The sequence below is a fragment of the Ammospiza caudacuta genome, chromosome 19 (genome assembly GCF_027887145.1).
Source record: "Ammospiza caudacuta isolate bAmmCau1 chromosome 19, bAmmCau1.pri, whole genome shotgun sequence".
Taxonomy (NCBI): Eukaryota; Metazoa; Chordata; class Aves; order Passeriformes; family Passerellidae; genus Ammospiza; species Ammospiza caudacuta.
Window position 1 is genome coordinate 9005064 of NC_080611.1, and position 22582 is coordinate 9027645.

Here is a 22582-nt window from a genome sequence, read left to right on the forward strand (position 1 = left end):
CAGCTAACTGGTTATCCTAGGTATTCCTCAGAAATCTCTCTCCAAAGCATGTCTCAAAGTATTGAAACTATAGGTGGGAAATACAGGATGAAAAAACTCCTCTCAGAGGTTGAGACCCATCTGTGGCAGCTCTGCACCACCAGCAGCTGGGTCAGAGCACACCTGAGCACCAGCAGGAGCACGAGAGGCTCCACAACCTCCCCGAGCTCTCTGCTTATGAATGGGTGGATCGTTACTGCAGAGCCCTCAAGCACAGGGCACAGCCTTCAGTGGGTTTCCATTTTCCTGACATGACAGTAAGTGCATGTCAAAGAGAAAATGGCAACAGTCCTTTAATCAAAGCAAGGAGCAAGTTTTCACCAGTCGAAAACACAGATTAAGACTTAACTCTGATGAAGCTGCTGTCAGACCAGTAAGATTGAAAAAAGATTCACATCCTTGCAGAAATAGCCTAGAAAATGTCATTTGAGAGGAAAAATAGTTTGCCAGCACAAGCTGATCTGTGTGCAGCTCCTCTGCCATTTTTCATGCAGATTCAGAAAATGCAATTTCATAAGAAAAGGAAAAATTACCACTTCATAAGAGCTGCAAAATTCAAAACAGCCCCTTTGCATCATTTAGCTGAGCAAAGGAGCTTAAAAAATACATTAAATTTAAATTTACTTTAATATCCTGGCAGATTGCTGGGGTGGTACGGACAGTCTTCCACACAATTCAGAATCAAATCACACTGCAAGTTGCAGAGTGTCCTGAATACTCTATTTTATTAGCACATAGAAAAGCAACACTCAGTACCAAATAGCTTTCCCTTGAGCTCCTCAGGCAGTGATGTGCACATTCCACCTATGCAGCTGCACATTCACCAATGTCTTTGTGTTATTCATTTTCAGGAGAAAATGTGCAGATTGGTCAGAAAATGGGCAGATTCCCACAGTCAAAAAGTGACCACTGTCCCAAGAGTACAGCTGTAGATGGATTAAGGTAATGTTGGGCTTTGTGTTGCCCCATATCAGGCAATGCAGGGATGAAAGGGGCAATATTTGTCTGAGCAGCTCCACCATCACCCTCCCAGCACCACTCCCTGCAGAACTCCAGTGTTATTTCTCCTTTCATGGCAATAAATTAATCCCCAAGTTTCAGTCACAGGAAAGGTTCTCCATAAAGGCTGTATGAGTGTATCAATTCCAAATGTTTGCAGGTCACATAACAGAGATAAAAACAGAAAAGAAAGGAAGATAGGAATAAGAGTCCAGAGGAAAGTGCAGTGAATGGCTGAAGGTGTCCCCAGCGTGTGGAGCACTCCAGGCTTTCCCCCAGCACTGCTGAATTTTGGCTGCATCCTCCAGGGTCAGCCTGGTGGCCAGTGCAGCCACCAGAGCAGGAGGAATTTTAAGTTTAAAAGCAGCACTGCATTAAGAAGTGACCTTGGCCAGCTGCCACAGCCCCAGCTTTGCCAGAAGTGCCTTCCTCAATCATGCAGCACCTCCCAGCCAGATCACCTAAAGGCAGCTGTGACTGCTCCCTCCCCTAAAGCTGGAAGCAGACACAAGACACAGGAAGCTGATGGAAAATAATAATATGAAAAACCAAACCCATTTACAGCAATATCACAAGGAATATGTAGCACTGAAAGCACCAGGTAAATTCTTGCATTTCCTAGGCTTTGCAAGAGGAAAATGTACAAGATGAGGAGAGGAGAGGACCAAGAGAAGTAGATTGAAGGCTGTGTTAGAAGAAAGGCAGATGGACTGTTCTGTCCTAATATGCAAAATATTTTTAGTTGATCTCTTCTTTGGTGTGAATGTTCTGAAATAAGACATAAAATAAATTTCACAAAGATTACCTGGTTTCCCTGTGCCTCAGTTATCTACCTACAGTTCCCTAAGCAGCAGGGTGTGATACAATAAATGTAATGATGCAGTTCTGTTCAAAAGATCCACACAGGGACTTCATAACCCCCAGAGAAACTATACTCAGCAGCTCCTCTCTCTGAGATTTTTAAATAGATATGCCAAGGGTTCATGCAGATCCCAGGAAGTACAATGATAATTTTCAGCAATGAGGATTAGTCAACTATTTCTTGTGAAGTATTCCAGGTACATGCTCAGATTTTAACTTAAACAGATTTTTCAGCACAATGTGATAGTACACAATGGGTTGTAACAATTTATGCCAGCTGAAGTTCTAATCCTGGACAGAACTAACCCTGGAGATATTACTTAACATAAAAAAATATCAAACAAAATAAAATCCAAATCCACTCCCACCTCCATAATCTCAAGACAAACAAGTTTAAAGAAAACAGGCACCATCCCAGGTGTGTGTTTAAGGCCTCTGTCTGCAAGTCTTCAATTTATCTGTCTCAAAGTTCGGGCAGCAAGCTAAGCAAGCTCTCTCACACCAGAGGTGTTATGAGCGAAGGAACATAGCTTCAAAATAAATCATTAATGAGCTGGGTGTATTGTTATGCAACTCAAGAGCACGTGGTGTACCTGGCATCCACCTCAGAATGAGATGGCAGAGGTGTTTGTTACTGCACCAAACAGCCACCACTCATTCAACAAAGCCTCCCTCTGCCCTCTTTTCCAATTTCTGGCCTTTTATTTTTTAATATGCTTTGAGTGGGGCATTTCCATGTCCAGATGTCACCCATGCAAGCTCCCAGGCAGGTGCAGCACTGACCAACACCTGAGCACTGCATTCCCTGGAGAGGAAATGCAGCTGCACTGCTGCTTTGCTGCAGCTCCTGCCACCTCCCCCAGCTTGTCCTGCTCCCTTGACTTCTGCAGGGCAATAAAGAAAAAAATCACATCTTCACACTGAACATCACCCACACACACAGCAGGAGCCAGGCTGAGACAACTGTTTCCTATGGATCTCACTTCAGAAGAAGCCAGGGATTCAGGACCAGGAGCTACAGCAAAGGTGTTGCCATCATTACAACACTCCTCTTTGATCCTGGTGTTTATTTACATCTTTGGAGAACAAGAAGCTAATTCATAAGCTATTTCTAACATCTCGTAAGTGTGGCTTATCTTTGCCTGAAGTTTTGACAGTGATCTGAAGAACAAGCTGGACAATCCCATTAACAGGAACAATCGGTGATTCAAGATCCAAAGACCTCAAAGTACTTTACAGAAAATAAAATGGGCAACATCCATAGGAGATAAGTGTCAATTTTATAGCATATTTTACAGCAGGGTAGAAATTAACATAGAATAACGGAATTACCAAGAACATTACCAGATCAAGGCAGGAATAAAATGAAAATTTGATCCTTATTTTCCAGCACTGTTCGAGCAATGCTGCTTTCCCTGCTGTGCAATTACTGCAGAATCCTGCTTGTCTTCACTGTTGCAGAAACTGAGGAGAGCTGCTCAGAAGCACAGCTCATAAGAGATAAACAGGAAGGCATTTCTGGTGAAAATTCAAAATGCCAACAAACAAAAAAATCCCATTTGGCAGAAGATATATTTTCATTTGGAAACACTGTGGATCTTAGGGGAGTTGTAGGCTGGGCCCATGGAAGCTGAGCATCTGCTGCTGAATGGCTGCATTCTTACCCTGCCATAGCTTTTCTTGCTTAAGATTGCAGGACCAGAGTCTGCAGAAATGGGAGACTGCACAAAAATAGGTATTCCGAGGAGTTCAGATATGGAGAATATAACATGTAATATCTCGGAAGCAATTTGACATTTCACAAAGGAAGCACACTCTGTTTCTGAAAGAAGTACTTCAGATCTCAAAAATAAGGATTTTATTTTTTAAAAATGGACAAAACTTTCTGCAGAAGGCACATTTTTGTACCCCTCAAAAAAATAATGATTGCATGGAAATATAACTGAATTTCCCTGTGAGTATTGTTTTGACCTTTTAAGCATCATTCTGAGCATTTAAGCTAATGCTTGGGACCAAAATGGAAGTTCTGCACCTTAAAAAAGACACAATTTTTATGTAACATATAAAGTTAACAGAGTTCACTATTTTTCTCATAAATTCTATTCGTTTCTCCCCCAGCCCTTCCAGTAGCCTGAGTCTCTCTGCCTGTTGTGTCCACGTCCTGCAGTTTCATATCTAAACTAAACCCTGGGCACAATGACAGCACAATGAAGCCTTGATCAAGCACTCTGAGCTCTACTGTAAATACATGAGATGGGAAGATCTCATCCTATGTGCCCTCTATAAGCTCTGGATCAAGTCCAGGACAAAGAGAAGTTTATTAATGCACACACATTCCTACTGGCCTTTGAGCTCTTTGGCAAAAATTGTTTTACACAGGCCCCTGTGGAGACCAAATGAAGAGTATTCAAATATTTACATCGAACAACAGAGTTAATTACACTTCAAGACATCAGTAAGATTCACTCTGCTGCAACCTCAGCAACATACTCCAGGAAAGCAGCAACATAAACCATTTTCTGCAGTCGAGGCGGGCAGCTTTCCATCTGGGTTTCAGCTAAGGCAGGAATGTTTCTGTTGACAATAGAACCTCACTAATCAGCACTTCACTAATCCACACATTTTATTAACTTCGCCAAAAAACTCACAGCCTCTCCCTGCCCCTCGGCACAGATTTAATAGCAGAGACCTCAAGCAAAGTCTTTCATTCCCCAAACACATTTTTTTAGGCAAGTGTTACGTGCATTTGAGTCAGACATTACAAAGCAGTTTGATAAATAATTTGAGCAAAACTAGTTGTCGCTGACAGATCCAAATCTTATGCATATCTGGAGAAGAGAACCCATGGCAACTTGAAGTTGAATTTACAAAAGAATATTTTATCAAAAACACTTAATCCTTAGTATCTCTCAGGATTTGGCCCTCTGTGAACAAAATAACATGCTCAAATGAAATTTACTTCCTTCCAAGTTAACACTGCATTTGCCCACTTAACTTACTGACTCACAAATTCAATAACTTTCAAAGAAATCTCCCTCCAGCCACTTTTGACACTTCATTCTTCCTTTCACAGAGCAGTCTGCATCCTATAGATGTAAGCCAACAGGAACAGCAAAGCCAAAACAAACATTAAGCTGTACTCTGGAATGAAAAGCTCTGTCCATGCCAGTGTCTTACCTCTGTGTTTAGAACTTTTCTACCTCTGTGCCCCAACCATTAGTGCTGAATGTCGGTAGCTATGGCAGCTGCATTTTTCAAGCCCACCATCGATTATCCACATGCCACGAACTTAAAAATCAAACTAAGAGACAGCACAACATTCATAATCCTTCCACTTCCAAGGGCATTTTTAAACAAGTGTGGAGATAACCAAACAGACTAACTTGCTGGGTTTTTTTTCTTCCTCATCAATTAACCTTGCAATTGATAGAGAATATGAATAATACCATGTATAAATTATCTACAGGCACTTGAGGAAAATAAAGGAAACTCATCTACTGAAAACCAGTAAATTGGATGGCATTTATACTGATCCATTTCTACATTTTTGTGTGGAATATCTAACATAGATAAGAATGTAATTTAAATAAAACATTATTTCTTTAGTTGTGATTTCTGTTAAGACAGAAGGGAAGACTCAGCAAACAATGGAGTCCTCAGAGGAGGGGAGGAAGCTGTGGTCTCACATGTTCAGTCCAAAAGCTGCAGACATCCCTGCTCCGTGGGACATCCTCTGCACTGCCCCAGCCCAGAGCAGCACAGACCTGGGCACTCCTACACAAGCTCACTTAGAGAGCTCATCTTTTATTAGCATCTGCTGCTCAAAGAGAAGGAGGAGGTAGATACAGCCAGAGAATGAACCCTTAGTTTGACCACCCCCATCTGGTTCTGCCCTAGTAAAAATCTTATTTCTTCAGCCTAGCAAAGTTCAGATGGACACATCAAAAGCACAGTTCCTCCAGAGCCCTCAGGGCTGGCAGCACTCCTAGCTGAAGATGCATTGTGCTGGATTTACAGTGAACAGTGCTACAAACCTCAGGAATATAACAGTTTATGTCTGTTAATGATCTAATGTGTTTATTATATAGATCTGGACATTTTAAATTAAATCACACTCTTAGAGTAAGGGAGCATAGAAGAAACTCTGATGAATCATAACTCTGAGACCAACAGAAGTAACTCTTGTACCAAGCAGTAACATTAACTGCACATTCCCTCTCTATCATCATCATCTCTACTTCAAGTCAGTGTTTCTGTTCAATCCTTGCAATTAGCTCAGTAGGTCAAAACTGGAAAATACCATGTTGCATTTGAAGAGCTGAATGTCCCTGAGAGTTAAAGCAATGTTAGGATGTTTAGACTTTCTGCCTATACTTGAATGACACTGGAAAGACAGGCTCTGTGCATCACTAGAGGCAAGATCCACCCACCTGTATGTCATTTTCAGCTTCCCACTGATGTTTACAGAAGGATATTTTGATTTATTCAAAGAGATGCCCTGTAAAACACCCACCTCACCAGAAGAGACATGATACTGTGGCAGGCACTGACTCTGCACATCTTTATCAGTTACCCCCAAACTGTGTGTTGTCTTAATTTTGGAAAACTTCTCTGCTCCTTGCCTCTTCATTTGAACTGTATTTAATAATAACCTCAATTTTGACTTTCTGTAGCATACACTGCCCACGAGTGAAAAATCAGAGGTGCACAACTCTTCCATATGAGAGGGAGATGTTGTCAGGATTCCAGTGAAATTAATTGTCCCATACACACAAAGTTACTTGGCATAATGAGGAAGTGAACAGACAACAACTCATTCTCCTATTTAAACTTAATCCCAGGTATTCCTTTTCAGAAGACAAACCTTCTCCCCTCACTGGTGGACAAGGAACAGAGGTACTTTGTAACAACCCTTCCCAAATTTTTTGAGGCAGCAAAAAATCCCTTCTTAAAGGTTTGCTTAAATGCCCCCTGAGTTCAGGTGTCTGATGTTACACTGACATGCTGGCTCCTCTCTTCTCTTCTATCCTCCTTACTGGATAAAATTCCACTTTTCATTATTGAATCTACGATGTCACAAACACACCTCACTAGGTTGTTCTCTGTGGTTCTCTGTTTTAAGAACCACAAAAACTTTGATCAGACCAGTCTGAGATCAATGAAAGAGGGATTCATACCATGATCTGCTGAAATCACAGGGCTCTGTCGTATTGTAGTCTTGGCTGAGCACAAAGAACAGATTTGACAAAACCATCTCTCCTAAGGCAACCTGCCTGGCATCCAAAATAATGGGCACCTACCCTGAACTGTCACACTAATGGAAATCCTTCTCTGGCATGGCTATTTCAGTCACACACAGCATGATGCATATGGCAGAGACTTCCTCTTTTATAGAGGATCAACAGCCTAGAGTGATATTAAGGAAAAGATCAAAATAAAAATGTGTCTACAGATGACTTGAAATAATCAACCAATTGATTTGAGAAATTTGCAGACTCCACCATGCCTCTGAAAAGTGAATAAAAGCACCTCTTCTACTTTATGTATTACACCCCATTTGTTCTCACTACTCCAAACTGCATTGTAAGTTTTCAGGTAAACTGAGGCAGAGGCAGGATGCCAAGGCCACATTCTGTGTGCAGCCACAGATGCTGTAAGCACATAAACACCCACCTCTAAACAGGCACTGGATTTATATAAACATACACACACATATAAATTCACTTTATAAACAGAGGCAGACCACACCTCAACCTTCCAGTCTGCACAGAATTCCAACTCCCACACCACTGGGATTTTCAAGATATGTTCAAACTTGAAGTCTGTCCTGGGTGTGCTTTGACCTCTGAATTTTTGGGCCTAAGACAGATCTGAACTCAAACAGAAAGGTTTCACAGATCAATCTCCAAATCACCTCTCATATTTGAAAGAACCAATAGAACTGCAATAGCCAGAAAAGTAATTACAGAATTAATATGAACATAAATTAACAACCTTTAGAACAAAATTGTCTGATAGTTGTTATTTTTGTAAAGGGACTCAATAACCCAAAAATCAGGAGAGCCCAAGCATAGCTAATAAAATCAGTGTGAGGAGACATGATAAAATTCATGAGGTCTTTGTCTCCACCTACTGTATGGAGGAATAATAATTGTAACTCCCAGAAGGATACAGAGGTATTAATTAATTTATACCTTTCTCAATATAAAATCCCAACATCTATTCCACACAGATCACAGGACTTCAGCCTTTCTCAGTTACAACAGTTGCTGTCACAAACCTGAGAGACATCACAATGGCTGCCTTCACAGAGAACTGAGGTGCCCATAATTACTGAAAAATGGCAACAGTTATGGTTTTATGGTTCATTCTTCCTTTACAACGAGAAGTTTTGAAAAACAAAAAAACTGTTTAAAATAACTTATGTAAGCATAAGAGGGGATCTGGGAACTTCCTGAACAGGGATGAAAATTAAAAGCCTTCATAACATTTAGTTCAATCTTTTTTAATGACCAACAATTATATTTAAAAAAAAACCCTGCAGAATTGCAGTCCAAACTTGCACAGGCCTGTGTACACTCTCAGGTGAAAAGGCAAAACGAATTAAACAAAACACTCTTAATTAAAACTGTCAATCTGTCAAAATCTGGAAAAGATTACAGAGAAGTCTGATCTATGATTGCCCTATACTTTGCACTGCCTAATTTGACAAAATAAAATGTAGGTTATGAATTTTTTCTAAAGACAGCTCTTTCCTGCTATTCTGGCACTCATCCAACCAGTTTATTTCTTTCCTACTGTCACTAAATTTCTGTACAATCAAAAGCTAAAATAAAGGTTTTCATTGCTATGGTCTTGGGGAGACTGGTGCCAGATTCTGCTTGAACAGAAACTGGGGGAGCCCCAGGAGTCCATTAAAAACTTGATTGAAAATGTCAGGCTGATGGCAGAGAACCAGCCAGCCTGCACAGCAAGGGGCACAGATGCACCCCAGGCAATTTGGTGTTTTTATTTATACAAACCACATGATGTTTCCAACCCTCAGAATGTGTTCAGGGAACAGATTCAAAAGTGCCAGAAAATTGAACTTTTGAACACACTGGCGTTGGTGAACAAGCCCTTTCAGAAATATGCCCTGAATGGACCCAAGTATGTACTTGCAAAGGTGCATATTATGGGAAGCATTTTGTTTTCACAACAATCTATCTGGAGTGCATGTTGCAGATCTGTGAGGGCTTTTGGCTATTTTCAAAATTGTTTGTAGAATTTACATAAGTAGTTCCCATTTCAATATGAAAAAGAGGATATGGCTACTGTGGTAATTCCAAAATTTAATCCCTTTCCTCTCTGTGTACAAAATTATATGGGTTTTTCTTACTCCAACTCAAGAGCACACAACTTCAACTCTTAGAGAGCAGATGGACCTAAGGAGAACAAAGACCTAAACCAGGTACAATAAACCTTGGGAAGATTGGTACAGTAACCACCCTGAAAGAAGCAAGAACTTGGATATAAGGGCTGGAGGATTTTATTTACCTGTCAGAGCTGCACCAGCAGTCACAGCTGGTGTCACCTCACCTCGTGGTTTTCACCTTCACTTCAGGCACTCCTAGAGCCTGCTCAAGTCAACAATTCAGGCCATGAGTGCTGCATTAGAGACCCTCACCCTCCTCCTTCTCCTCTCTGGATGCAGCAGGGTGAAAGGCATCACTGCACTCTGCTCCAGCTGGATCAGCCACACCTGAGAGGGCAGCAGGGAAGGGAATGGGAATAGTGCCACCAGGAATGCCATGGGAATAGTGCCACCAGGAATGCCATGGGAAACAGTGCCACCAAGAATGCCATGGGAAACAGTGCCACCAGGAATGCCATGGGAAACAGTGCCACCAGGAATGCCAAGGGAAACAGTGCCACCAGGAATGCCATGGGAAATAGTGCCACCAGGAATGCCATGGGAAACAGTGCCACCAGGAATGCCATGGGAAACAGTGCCACCAGGAATGCCATGGGAAACAGTGCCACCAGGAATGCTGTGCCTTGGCCAGATGTGCACTCACAGCAGACATCTGAGTGCTTTCATGTCTCCTGACAGATTGTTTTCCTGAGGGACAAAGCCTTGCAGCTCTAAAGCAAAGAGACTTAATTCAGCATGTAGCTCTCCTCCATTACTTATTTACACAGACACTAATGTACATAAGCAGAAGCTCCACATGGGATAAAAAATGTCTGATAATATGCAGAAAATGTATGGCCACAGGAAGAGAGTCAACTTTACATTACAACCACAGAGGGCACGATGGGAAATGCCTCAACACAGGCTCTTTTGTGCTCCAGAAAAAGGGAACAATCCCTGACAGAAGTAAGCAGTGTCAGAAACACTTGATCTTTGACATTTGCTGGGCAGATGTGCTGCTGGTGAGGGGCAGATTCCAGGACAACAGAGCAAAAATTCCTTGATCTGCTTCACTCTGTATTGCTTTTACAACCTTGCTAGTATTATTTAATAATATAATTTTCTGAGTTCTACAAGGAAAGCTGCACAGGTATTGTCTAACAGGATCTCACCATGGGGCTTATCTCTCCACGTTACAAGTAACAGGTTGTATTTTCCAAAAACTCAGGAACTGGCCACAATGACATGGTGGCAGCACCTGCAGCTTCAGAGGAAACGAGCCTTAATGGAACAATAATGGCAGAGCTTGACCATAAAAGTCATTCCTCCTCAACCTTTCTCATTTACTACTCAGAGGAGCACGTTACAGCAAAAATATTCAAAAGTGAAAAACCAATTTGAGGAACAACTGGGCATCAGCCACGCATACAAACACACACAGGACACCCACAATAGCATTTGTTAGAGTTTTATGCACACTCAGTGGGTTGTGTCCTCCCAGCCAAAGGATGGTCACTTCTGCTCTACAGTTCAGAACCAAAGAATACAATTTTATGAGATTTAATTCAAAGATGCTGTGAAATAGAAGTATATGTTTTGGAGACAGCTATATTTCTGGGGTTTTGATTCTTTGTGGCAGCAAGTTTCACCAATTAATGCATACAAATTAAAAGCACTTCTGAAAGTTCTATTTGATTTTACTTAAAGAAGTGGGGGGAAAGGGATTCTTCTTTGAAGTGAAATGCACTGCAGTCCTGGAACCAAGAAAGCTTTGGTAACCATAGCAACACTGTAATTTTCAATATACATTTTCATAGATATTTAATTTATCAAATTGCAGACTGGCATTCAAACCATTTTGTCCAGCAGACCCATGCTTTTCAATACATGAAGTTATTCACATTTACTAGTAGTGGCCTCTCAGGTGCTTTACAACATCCTTCTCTTCCAAATATAATTATTGTATCAGCCTTGACAAAAAAAAAAATTGCTACATGGTTTCTACTTCTGCTGCCATTGTCCTTGACAATTTCATTTTTTTAATAAACCAGCTGAAATGTTTGCCAATGTTCAATTTTTTAGAAGACAGAGCAGGCAATGTTCTGTAGTGACTAACTCATAAGTAGTCAAGAGTAGCTGAAACACTTTGTCATCCTGTTAAATATCCAAGTTACTTTAAAAGTATACAACTCTATGGATAGAAAGTTAATGAATAAACCTGGCACTGAGCTATGGTAGAATGTTATATCAGAATGAGATCCACCTGCAAAAGGCTTTCTTAAATTCACTGCTGAACATAAGACTGCTAGGCAAGAAAAACATGCTATGTACTATGAGTGAATTTGATTAAGCACTTAGGTAGGAGAATAAGTTTCCAGGCCTAAGAATAAACTGCAATCCTCTGTTGTATACTGCTGACTGCAAAAAGCTTGAAAGCAAGGAACTATTTCGCAAATCCAGAACTTTTTCAGGATAATTATGATAACTCTTAAACATGACAGACTCCACCAAAAACCATATCTCTGACAGATCTTAAAATCAGCACGGAAAACATGAAGTCATAAGGAATTTGGGATTTGTGCCATTATCACAGTTCTGGTCTCTCAAGACATGCCAACACTGCCATAATTCAGAGGATTCTGTCCTAATTTTCTAGTAGAGTTCTAGTTCAGGCTACCCTGCTCTGGGAGGGACCGTGGAGATGAGAGGACACCACTGCCAGTACTGCAGGTACCACATTTTGTCAGATGAGAGATCTCCTGTAAAAGCAGACAATTGCTATAGTATCAATTTTGTGATGGTAAACAGGCAACAAAAAGGATGAGAGAAAATATGTAGAAAACAACATCCCAAAATAAGAATCTGTAAACAGTAGCATTAAAACACAATTAATAGAAGTGTTAATGAAAACAGAAATTAGTCTAATTAAATAATCCCTACAGCATCTGATGGCAAAGCAGATTGGTATACTCATTATTTTACCAAAGCAACAAGACAACAGTTAAAACTACTGAGCTGTTAAAAAATATTAGCCCTGCTATCCTAAGTGCAACAACAGAATCCATATAAAATGGGTATTAAATCCTCAATCATACTTACTTGTTTAAAGCAGAATCTACCTACAAGTACCTATTCCTAGATTGCAGTCCCCATGAAAAGATGCAATGAGATCCCCTGGGTGGAAATTCAAACCAGCCAAAAATAAAGAAACTTCTTTGTTATTATGTTATGTTAGAACATGAAGGATATTTGATAAGACATGGAGAAAACAGCTGCTGGCTACATCATTAAAATAGCATTGAACTGTCAAGCAGAACCTGCACGGATTAATCATGGGAAGAAGAGCTAAAAATAAATATTCCTCTCACATCAGTGTCATGTCTAAGGCAAAACAGCAAATAAAGAGAAAAAAGGCACATGACTCTCTGAACTAGAGAAGGGAAAGCTCTCAGCTCAATTACGCTAGGCTCCAATTAAAGAGGAAGCAATCAAATGAAACTTGCAGCACACTCCCATTGTACAAATGAGCAGATTTACTGCACCCTGTGTTCTCCATATTTGCCTCACTGCAGCCTCCTCCCACACTCACTCCTCAGGCTGTTACACAAGGTGGACACTGCCATAACAGAGAACATTTTCCTCTCCTTTACCTGGCACCAGTTGCTGGCTCTTTATACTACAGGCGGAAACAAAAGCTAAATTTAACCCCAGGTAGAGGCAGACAATAGGTACAAAATTGCATTAAAAAATTTGAAAGAATCCTTCCAAAATGGAAAATTCAAGCAGAAAGTGAAACACAAACCACAGAGATAAGCCCTGAAACCAGAGAAATCCTATTGCTAATCCTGCAGCACTGAACTGTGGTGGAAGCTGGCATTAAAGCCTTAGCAATATCCAATACCTAGGTAAGCTGAATGGGAATAACTAACCCAAACTTGACAGGATGTGTAGCAAACGAGGCCATTTCCCAAATACCTGAGTCTCAATCATGGAACAGTTAAGTCCATTAGCAGGACACTGAACTTTGCCCTTTTGTCTGGAGGCAGTCAGGATCACAAAGACTGGGTGTCACCAATTTCCAGTCCTCTAACACAGTCACATGCTGGACAAATGCTCACATCTACTCCCTTGTTGGGGGGCAGAAAAATGACATTAAAGGTACATGAGAGTAATGCAACCCATGCCAAAGACATGGCTCATTTAAGAAGTCAAGACACCCTTTAATAGATTTGCATGCTGTGGAGGGATGGAAGGTGCCTTGTGCAGCCTGAGAAACCCTCCCCTTGCTGCAACCATCAGGTGCCAGCTTTAGGCATTTACTCCCCTGCACAACAGAAACCCTGCTGCTCTTAATGGGACAGATGATGAAACTCCCCATTCTTTCATCTGAGAATTCACCTCTGTACATAATTAGAAGCACAATCATTAAAGTTAGCGTTCCAAATTGCTGTCAGGAACCGGCCACACCAAGTATTCCTGCAGGGCTACAAGGCACTTCACAGACCACATCACAAAGCTTGTCCTTACACCAAAGCCCAGATCTGTCTGAAGAACAGTTCACTCACTTCTCTCCAAAGGACCAAATTAAACCTAACCCACTTACTAACACAAGTGCAGATAATAGAACTAAATGTAGTTCTTATCTAGCAGACAGGCAGTCTCAGCCTGAGAAATATTTATCTGTCTTGATATTGTCTGACCAATCCCACTAAAAAGACCAGACGTCTGGCAAGCTGCAGAGTTGGAGGCCCAATTAAACAAATCAAGCCTGAATGATGCAGATAAGCTTCAACTAAACAAAACAGAAGGTAAAAGGTGTTTCAGACCTGGAAAATAATGACCTGTTTGAAGAACATGGAACTGAAGGTACTGATAAAAATAACACTGAGAACAGAGGGGGGTCTGGTATTCCAGCAAATCCAGTAAGGACAGTAGACAAGATTGCTGACTCAGCATGTGGCTACTTGCACACTCCACCTTTGTGCATTCATTTCAGATTACTTGTCCTGCTTCAGTTTGTGATTTAAGGAGTTAACTACAGTTGAAACAGAATTTGCAAACTCCCCTTACATGTTCTTCTCTAAGGAGAATGCAGCAATTGAGATTCCTATACCAAATTATTTTAATTTGTTGCCCATGCTTCTGGTGGAACTGTCAGTTTCTCCTCTGGCCTTGCTATTCTAATTCTACCATACTATTGTCAGCAACACTGTGAAGAGCTGCTCAGCTAAGACTTTCCTTGCTATCTGCATCTGTAGTTGCATAGGTGGAGATTGTACTGTCTGCTGTGGGGTATAGGTCCTGTTTTTAATCTCACAGTCACACCTATTTACTTCCCCAGAAACACTTGGGCAGGTAACATGGGACAGGGAGTTACCCAATTCCCAACCAACTGTAGCCAGCCAGAACTATATTACAATGTGGCATATTTACTCTGGTGTCTGGATGAAGATTAGAAGTGAAATTATATTACTTTATCTGAGGTCAAATAATTTTCATGTTTTCCAGAATGGGTTAAACAAATGAAGGAATTCCTCAGTGAGAAAAGGAATGTTTTGGAGTAAATCCTGAGGTAGATGTAAAAATACTAAATAACTTGTTTAATATTGGACTAAGAGTCCACAGTAGCTACACTGATTAAAATTGCAAAGCAGCACAATGAGAACTTGGCATCCTCTGCTACCCCAGATGTCACAGAAAATGTGTTGCTCAATGTGTGTCTTACTAAGGACCAATAGCTCCAGGAGGACTGAGCACTATTTCCCTTTGAGGGAAATAAAACAATACACTGAGATCTCAGGCTCACAAATACATACAATTTATGTATACAACTCATTCATTCATTCTTAAATTCCTGCATCCTACAATGAAAAGAGTTTCCAGGTCTCAAATGTAGAAGCTGCAAGCACATCAGAAAACATCTTTATTTGATTAAAAGAATTCAGGCCAAAGAATCAAGACTTGCTAAATCATAGAAGTAAACTTTCCAAGGCTGATTTGATCTACATGTCCTGAAACTAGCTATCATCAATGTGAATAAAACCCCACCTGATACAACCTGCTAGGAAATAAATGCAGCCATTGAACCACATTCATGAGTTTTTCTCAGTAAAGATCAAGAGAGCTAAAAGTAACATAAAGAAAGCCCACTATATTAAGAACAAAGCAAAAATGAAACACTGAACATGAGCTTTCATTGAGGGATGACACAGGCATTGCATAGGGGCACATACAGGGAGAGAGGTTCTGCCTGAGCTGCCAAAGTTTGTACCAGCTGAAGATCTACTCCAAATGTTTAAAGGAAGTGGTTTCATCACTAAACCCAATTACTGGGATTGTGTGCTTGGCTGCTTTTTTTGGTAGGTTCCAGTTTCTCCTGCCAAGCTAGGAAGCTGTGCTATGAGCAGCTGGTACTCCAGGACTAACAACTCCACCACCAATTTATCCTCTAATACTCAAACTTCCGATGTCTGTGTAACACAGAACCACAGAGGGCAAAGTATCACAAGTTCCTTCTCCATGCCTATGAAGACTCACCCAGCTTCACAAAATGACCTTTGTTATAAAGGGATTTACACTGGTGTCCTTGGATTCAACAGATGGTCAGGATGAGCTGCTGCCATCAGCATTTTCCTTTAGTCTGTGAAATTATTCCCATAGGCCCCCCAACAGTGGAAGCGTTCTCTCAGTTTAAAAGTGAAAGCAGATCACTTAAAAGATGGGACAAAACAACAAGTGAAGCAGCAGTGTCTTTAAAAGACACTGAAATGGGCTGGATTTTGTGGTTATATAAAAGCAAGAAACATCTCAATCTGATGTATGAATTAAGTGCTTTACCTTATCAACAGGAAATATGAACACATTTCCTACAATTATTTCCTCTTGCAAATCACTCCCTGTAGGTCTCAAAGGAAACAACAGATGCACCCAAAACAAGTTTTCATTTCTTTGCTGGCTGTTCAAAGAAAATGCAAAACTGTTTTGTTTTCATTTCTTAGTACATCACCGTTTAGACAAAACTCTTCCTCAGCCAATTTGAAGTACTTTACTGGCTGGTGTCATTATCTTTACCTACAAAGTGAGGTAATGAGAAGAAAAGCAAGGGCAGCTTTAAAGTTGTACCCCGTTGTCATGAGCCACTGTATTATGCCACACTCCTGAGCCACCCCCACACCATAAACCCAGCAAACCTATTAACCTGTAGCAGGGACTCAGTTATTTGAATGGTACCTTACACTGTGGGAACAGAAAGGGGAAATCTTGTTAAAGATGTATGAGCATTTAACTGAGCAATCTCTGACACGTCCAAGTTTTCCAACTGATGTACTGCCATTGTGTTTCTTGTGTTCATCCAAGATTTATGATCTTGGTCCTGTAACGGGCACTTTGTTCCCCCTAATAATTTGAGCAAGTTGAAGGGTTGACTGTTGGTGTGAACTGTTGGCTCATCTGTTACCTTATGTTGCTTTTAGTTGCAAGTATTCTTGCCTAGAATGACATGCTTGTGTCAACACAAAACAAGCTTGGTGCAAGACTCACAATGGAATTTGAAACACTCTGTAGTGCAGAAACACTGGAATCCGTGAGCTTGGCTTCAAATCCTCCCAGGCAGATGCTTTCTGAGAAGCCTGCATCTGGTTTTCTAATCCCCCTGAAGTCTGAGTGTTCAGATCAGGCTTTATGTCAAGCCCCTGCCCTAACAAGCAGGGCTAAGTTGAACAAAGTTGTATTTGCCAACATATCCCTGGAGAGAACAGTGCACCTCTGCTGCCAAGTCCTGCCTCTCCAGAGCTGCAGGGGGTGGTGTCAGTTTTAACCTTAAATGGAATCTGAAAACAAATCTTGAAAGTTTACAGTCATTTAAATACAAACAGCTTAGCAAGGCAGCCATTCAATACAATTTCTCCTCAAGTAAGACCTTTGAGAAAGACAAGACTGATTGCAATTAAAGATAGAGGATAATAAATCACTGTGATTTATAAAGTGCATGGAAAATGGCTTGAAGATTCAGGAATGATGGAATTTTGGAACTGTACAGGAAGAAAAATCATCCTAATCAGTGTTATAAAACTTTTTGGTTATCCTTATAAAACAATTCTACAAAAGATGGGTTTGCTCCACAGAATTCTATTAGTTTCATCTTTATTGAATACGGTGGGATATCTCCCACAAGCATACTAAAAAAAATATATATATTAAGCCTGAAGTCAAGTGATGTTCTTCACTCAGCCATGGGAGAAATTTTTCAGTCCAGTAAGTATAACTTCAGAGTGAAATAAAAAAAAAATGAGAAACTAATCAGGGCCATGAATCAGCCTCACTGGGGAACAACAGGGCAATGCAGAACTCTGATCTAATTGCTATCAGCGCTGGAAAACCAGCCCGGGGAGCCCACACTGCCGAGTGCACACAGAGCAGACAATTTTCTGCTGCCCTCTGCAGGGAAGCCTTGGGCCTTGTCATCCCCAGCCAGCCTGAACAGGATAAACAGGCTCACAAAAGAACCTGGGAGTTTCCACAGGAATTTTTACAATTATTGAAATTATTGGTGTATCGTTACTTCAACAGTAATCTGCGCTCAATTTATCCTTATGAATACTGCACTTATAATTGCAAATCAACTTTTTCACTTGAGACGATGAGCCAGTTATTGGCATGACTGAGGAAATTTTGATGGAAATATTAATCCCTAGATAACTCCATCATATGGGAATGAAAGACCAGGCCCTCTTTTTTGCAACCTCAACACTATGTTTCCACTCTGCTTTGACTGTTAGGTACCAAAACATAACCAGGAATTGAAAGGTACCCAAAGAAAAGCTCTTGTCTCACAAGCTCTTGCTCTTCTGTACTCTCTAGGAAAATATTAAGGAAATATCACTGTGTCATTCACTTCTTCCTTCTAACCTAGTGCATGAATTATTTTGATCTCATACACTGGATGATTAGTAAAAAAGGAAAAAGGAAATAAAATAAAACCCCATTGTACAGTGCTTCAGTTCAGTCAGTGTCTAAACACAAAGCCATGAAAATGTTTTTGATGTAAAAGTGTTCAATGAAACACGAGCATGTTGAAAGTTATTGTTACTCAGGTGAGCAGCCACTCAATCCCTTTCTGTACTTCCTTTGAGAACACCTCCTTTAACTCCAGAGCAAAGGTGAGGAGGAGATGGTTCTAGTTCCACCTCTTCTCTTAGGGACTCTGTGCAGGTATTTTGTGTTCCCATCTCCTCATTTGCCACATCACAAACAGCAGAACAGCATCAGGAACCTTAATTCACTACTGTCTGCAGGACACTGAGATGATATGCTGAAATATATATGTATATATATATATAAGCAGAGATGTTTTCTTTGTCATTACACATCTGATGTTGCATGAGAATGCAATAAAGACAACTGTGGGACTCTAGGGTAACATGCTCAAACACAAGAAGGTCTGATGTGGAGAAATCTTTGTTGGGAGGCAGCCTTAGGCACCCAGCATTCCTGCTGGATGGAACATGCCTTCCCTGTATATCAACACATGTATTTGAAAAATGTTATCGTGTATTTGTAATTCCTTTATGCTGAAATACATAAAAATAAACACAAACAACTTGTTCTGTATTTGCCACAGCTGATTTTGTTAAACACCAGCATGAGAATCACAAATGGACTTTAGAATCATATGGAAATACAACAGACAAGCTGGAAGGAGGAAGAGTTTCTAAGGCATCCAAACCAATCTGACAGCATCAAATGTAAAGAAAACAAAACTAAAAGTAGCACAAAAACACAGGGATCAGCATGTCAAAACGGACAGAAGCCTGGCAAACAAGCTGAAGTTTAGAAATTAAATACTTCTCCTCAAGCAATTAATTAGCAACATAGATCTATATAATACAAACAAAAGCTCCAGAAATGCACTGACTCCTTACACCCAGCACCTGCACTCTTGTATCCAGAGCAAGGGTGGGCAGTTTATGAACAGCTCAGAAACAGCCTGAGCAAAACTCTGGAGAAGGTGTCACATTTCTGGCCTCAGGCCCAACTCTGCAAAAAAGCCAAGGGACTTGGCACAGCTGAAGAACATAATCCAACACAGAAACCAAACTTACTTCTGACCAGACTCAACCTCATTCATCAGCATCATCAAACTGGCCCTTCTCAACTGTTCTAACTCGTGGTGGAAACACAAGGCAAGGTGTGTGGTGACAGCTCGGGTTGTAAAACCAATCCTCCTTCCACACATATGAGCCGAAAATATTATTTTCCTCAAAGCTTCCGCCGGAGAGATCGTCAGCATCTAAAGACAAAATAAAAGGTTTAAACCATGGGAGGTACTCAGGAAAGTATTGGAATAGTGCAGCAGGTTATTATGGAGATCTATGGCACCTTCCAGTTCACTATTTCAATTTGATCTGCCAGCACTCATCAATTAGACCTTACAAAAAGGCAAACAGAAAACTGAATTTGGCAATGTCTTCGTTTTAAGGAAGGTTCATGTCACACAAAAAAAACAGTTTTCCAGAAAGCTCACTGAGGTACCTGGACATGTACCAGGCACCAGCTCTTACAAGACAGGCAGTTCTTTCACATCTTCCCTGGGAATAAAAGGCTCATGAAACTATTACTTTTATTTGCCTTCCCCTTGCTGCTGCTTTCATAACACCATCCCAATGAGGAGTCCTGCAACTCTCTAAGAACTGGGTCACTGGACAGAATGGGAGGGTGGGGTCCTGGAAAAGCTTGGAACAACATTTCCACTAGGCTAGAATTAAGCCTAATGGGCCTCTATTTAACCAATCTAGCACAAAAATAGGGCAAAGTGTTTTAACAGAAGCATAAAGATTTCTAGTCAGGAGACTCTGAGCAAAGAAAAAGCCCAGAGCATGGAGGAGCAGAGGACCCAACACAATATCCCACATGTCAGCAGCCTTCCAGCAGCACTGCCAAAGGAGCCATCACAGCAAGAGCTTAGGACACTTAAAAAGCCTTGAAGTGACCAATCAAGCACATTTTTGTATTTGTGGCAGTTAACAACTCAAACACTTGGACTCAGTATCCTTCAGAAGGACCTGAATCCAATAATCACAGCTGCCTTAGTTTGTGAGGATTTAAAGAGCTACGGGTGGGATGAACAAGTTAAATAAAGGGGGAAAGAGGAACAGTTCCAGTAAAAAACTCAAAACGTTCCATAAATTTGAGCATATAAGAGATTAAAATGAAAGCTTAGAATGGAAGTGAGGGAAAACCTCCAAAAAGAGAACAGTCTTTTTCTCAGATTACCCACTGTGAAAAACCAATACTGTATTTCCATTTTAAAATCAGAATGGTTTTACAGAAAGTTTTTTCAGCCTTTCTCACTTTCTTCTGCTACCGAACAATGGAATTTAAATCCAAAAGTTTATTTTAATTTTGAGAGTAAAATGAACATATTTCCTAAGGAAAGAAAATAATATTAATTACAAAAAGATACAATTAATGAGAAGAAAATGGAAATGGTACTACTCTACATCAACAAAGACACAGCAGGTTATCAGTCACTGCTGGCTAAACTCCAACCACCCATTCTGTGCTAAGAACCAGCCTGGCCAATGGAAAGCTGAGATGCTTTTAACATGTGAGTCACCCTAAAAACAAGTTACAAACTGAAGGTATAATTCAACTTCAAAGGTGTGAGTGGCACTCACTCCTATTTGTTGCCACTTCTGTCCATGGGACTGATCATATGCACAACCACTTAGGAGGAACAAGCTTCAACAAAACCAAACAAACAAAAACTCCCTCAAAAAAACTACAGTAAACACAACAAACCATACTCAGAGAGTAAGAGCACTGATCCAAACAACTCCACGCTCTAGAGAGACATTATAATGAACAGTCTTGAATTTTCTTGAAGAATTTTTACACAAAAAAGTTAGTTCTTGCACACCATGTACCTTTCTCTTCTGCTTCAGAATAGCAAAGGTACACCAGTGAAAACCTGCTTCACCAGAGAAACTCAACACAAACATGGAGTTCACCTCTTTACCATGCCACTCCCTAAGAATTCAATTGCTCAAGCAAGAGTTTCATGTGAAATCAACAACATCACCTTTAAATCCTGTATTTGACAACAAAATTGTGCATTACACATCCAGGAGGTCAACACAAGAAATTGCTTCCCAAAATAGAACATGGAGTTACTTAAACACATTCTCCTGCAAAGCACCTACCTCCAACTATCTAAAACTCAAAAGAAGCACAAGTGTACTCACCATAAGGACCAGATGCAGACTCCTCCAATTCTTTATCCCAGTCCTCCACCTCATGCTCAGATGTATCTTGCTGCCCTGAAGACTCGGGTACATTGGAAACTTCACTATCCCACACATCAAGGTCAGCATATATATTGCACCAGCCCTCATCAGTACAGCCACTGACATCACCTTCATTGGGGGAGGTAGAAGCAGATTCACTTTCTTCAGAGTTGCCATCAGGAACATTTGAAATATTCCGCAGCAAACATTCTAAAATCAGTAGAAAGCACCAACAGGTACACTCAGAAATTCGACAAGAACAATTAACTGTTCAGCACACAGTAATTCAGAGAGGTACAGAAATACACTTTGTGACTACTAATCTTATTGTAATACATGCAGTTTCCTACATATGTAATTTCACTACAGGGCTGCTTCACATTTCAGATTCTTGGGAAGAGCAGACATAGCCTTGTACCACAGCACCAGCGCAAATCAGGATTTTCTTGTTGGAAAATAACTCTGTAAACTAGGGCAAAGGACACAGCAGTCTTGTTTCACCACATTCACCTGTAGGTATTTTTAAAAAAAGTTCTGGTTTAAAAAAAAAAGTCATATTGATTAATTACTCATGTATCTAGGCATACACAAATATCTACACAGAAATAATTTAGTGCAGTTAGTAACGAGGCCTTTCCCATGCAACACCAAAAGGCTTTGAGCAGATTTCTCAAGTAGTGCACAAGTTCCAATATTTGCGACCTACTTTGCTTTGTCCTACCTTTTCTGGACTTCCAGATCATCATATCTGTCTTATTAGGAAGCTGTTTCCCCTCAGAGTTTGCAGCCTCAGAGGCAGCAGCCATCACCTATGAGACATTTTTAAAGAATGCAGCAGCAGCTCTGATTGCTCATGAAACTGCTACCCCACGTGTTCCCGAGCGTCTCCATTTGTTCCCTTGATGAATCAGAGGTTCAACAACAAATAGGCATTCACTTCAGAAGGCAAATCTGCAGAGCTGTAGCTAATTCTGTTGCTGCCATCGGTCACCCCTAGCACTAACAC

The 22582-nt window shown here is 40.7% G+C and overlaps 1 protein-coding gene across 1 annotated transcript; it reads right to left on the bottom strand.

Moving 5' to 3' along the window:
* Positions 1 to 19065: 19065 nt before the first annotated feature.
* Positions 19066 to 22381, bottom strand: COPRS (coordinator of PRMT5 and differentiation stimulator). Its single transcript, XM_058817508.1, has 3 exons — positions 22298 to 22381; positions 21535 to 21786; positions 19066 to 19580 (listed from the first exon to the last, which is right to left on the bottom strand). The coding sequence occupies exons 1-3, from the start codon at positions 22320 to 22322 to the stop codon at positions 19411 to 19413; spliced, it is 447 nt and encodes a 148-aa protein (XP_058673491.1). The 5' UTR covers positions 22323 to 22381; the 3' UTR covers positions 19066 to 19410.
* Between the last annotated feature and the right edge of the window lie 201 nt (positions 22382 to 22582).

Excerpts from the sequence above, each read along its gene's own strand:
- COPRS (XM_058817508.1), bottom strand. The coding sequence starts at position 22,322 with ATGATGATCTGGAAGTCCAGAAAAG. Across the intron at positions 21,787-22,297 it reads GATCTGGAAGTCCAGAAAAG|AATGTTTGCTGCGGAATATT; the intron begins GTAGGACAAAGC and ends TACTGATTTTAG. Across the intron at positions 19,581-21,534 it reads GTCTGCATCTGGTCCTTATG|ATGCTGACGATCTCTCCGGC; the intron begins GTGAGTACACTT and ends TTTTGTCTTTAG.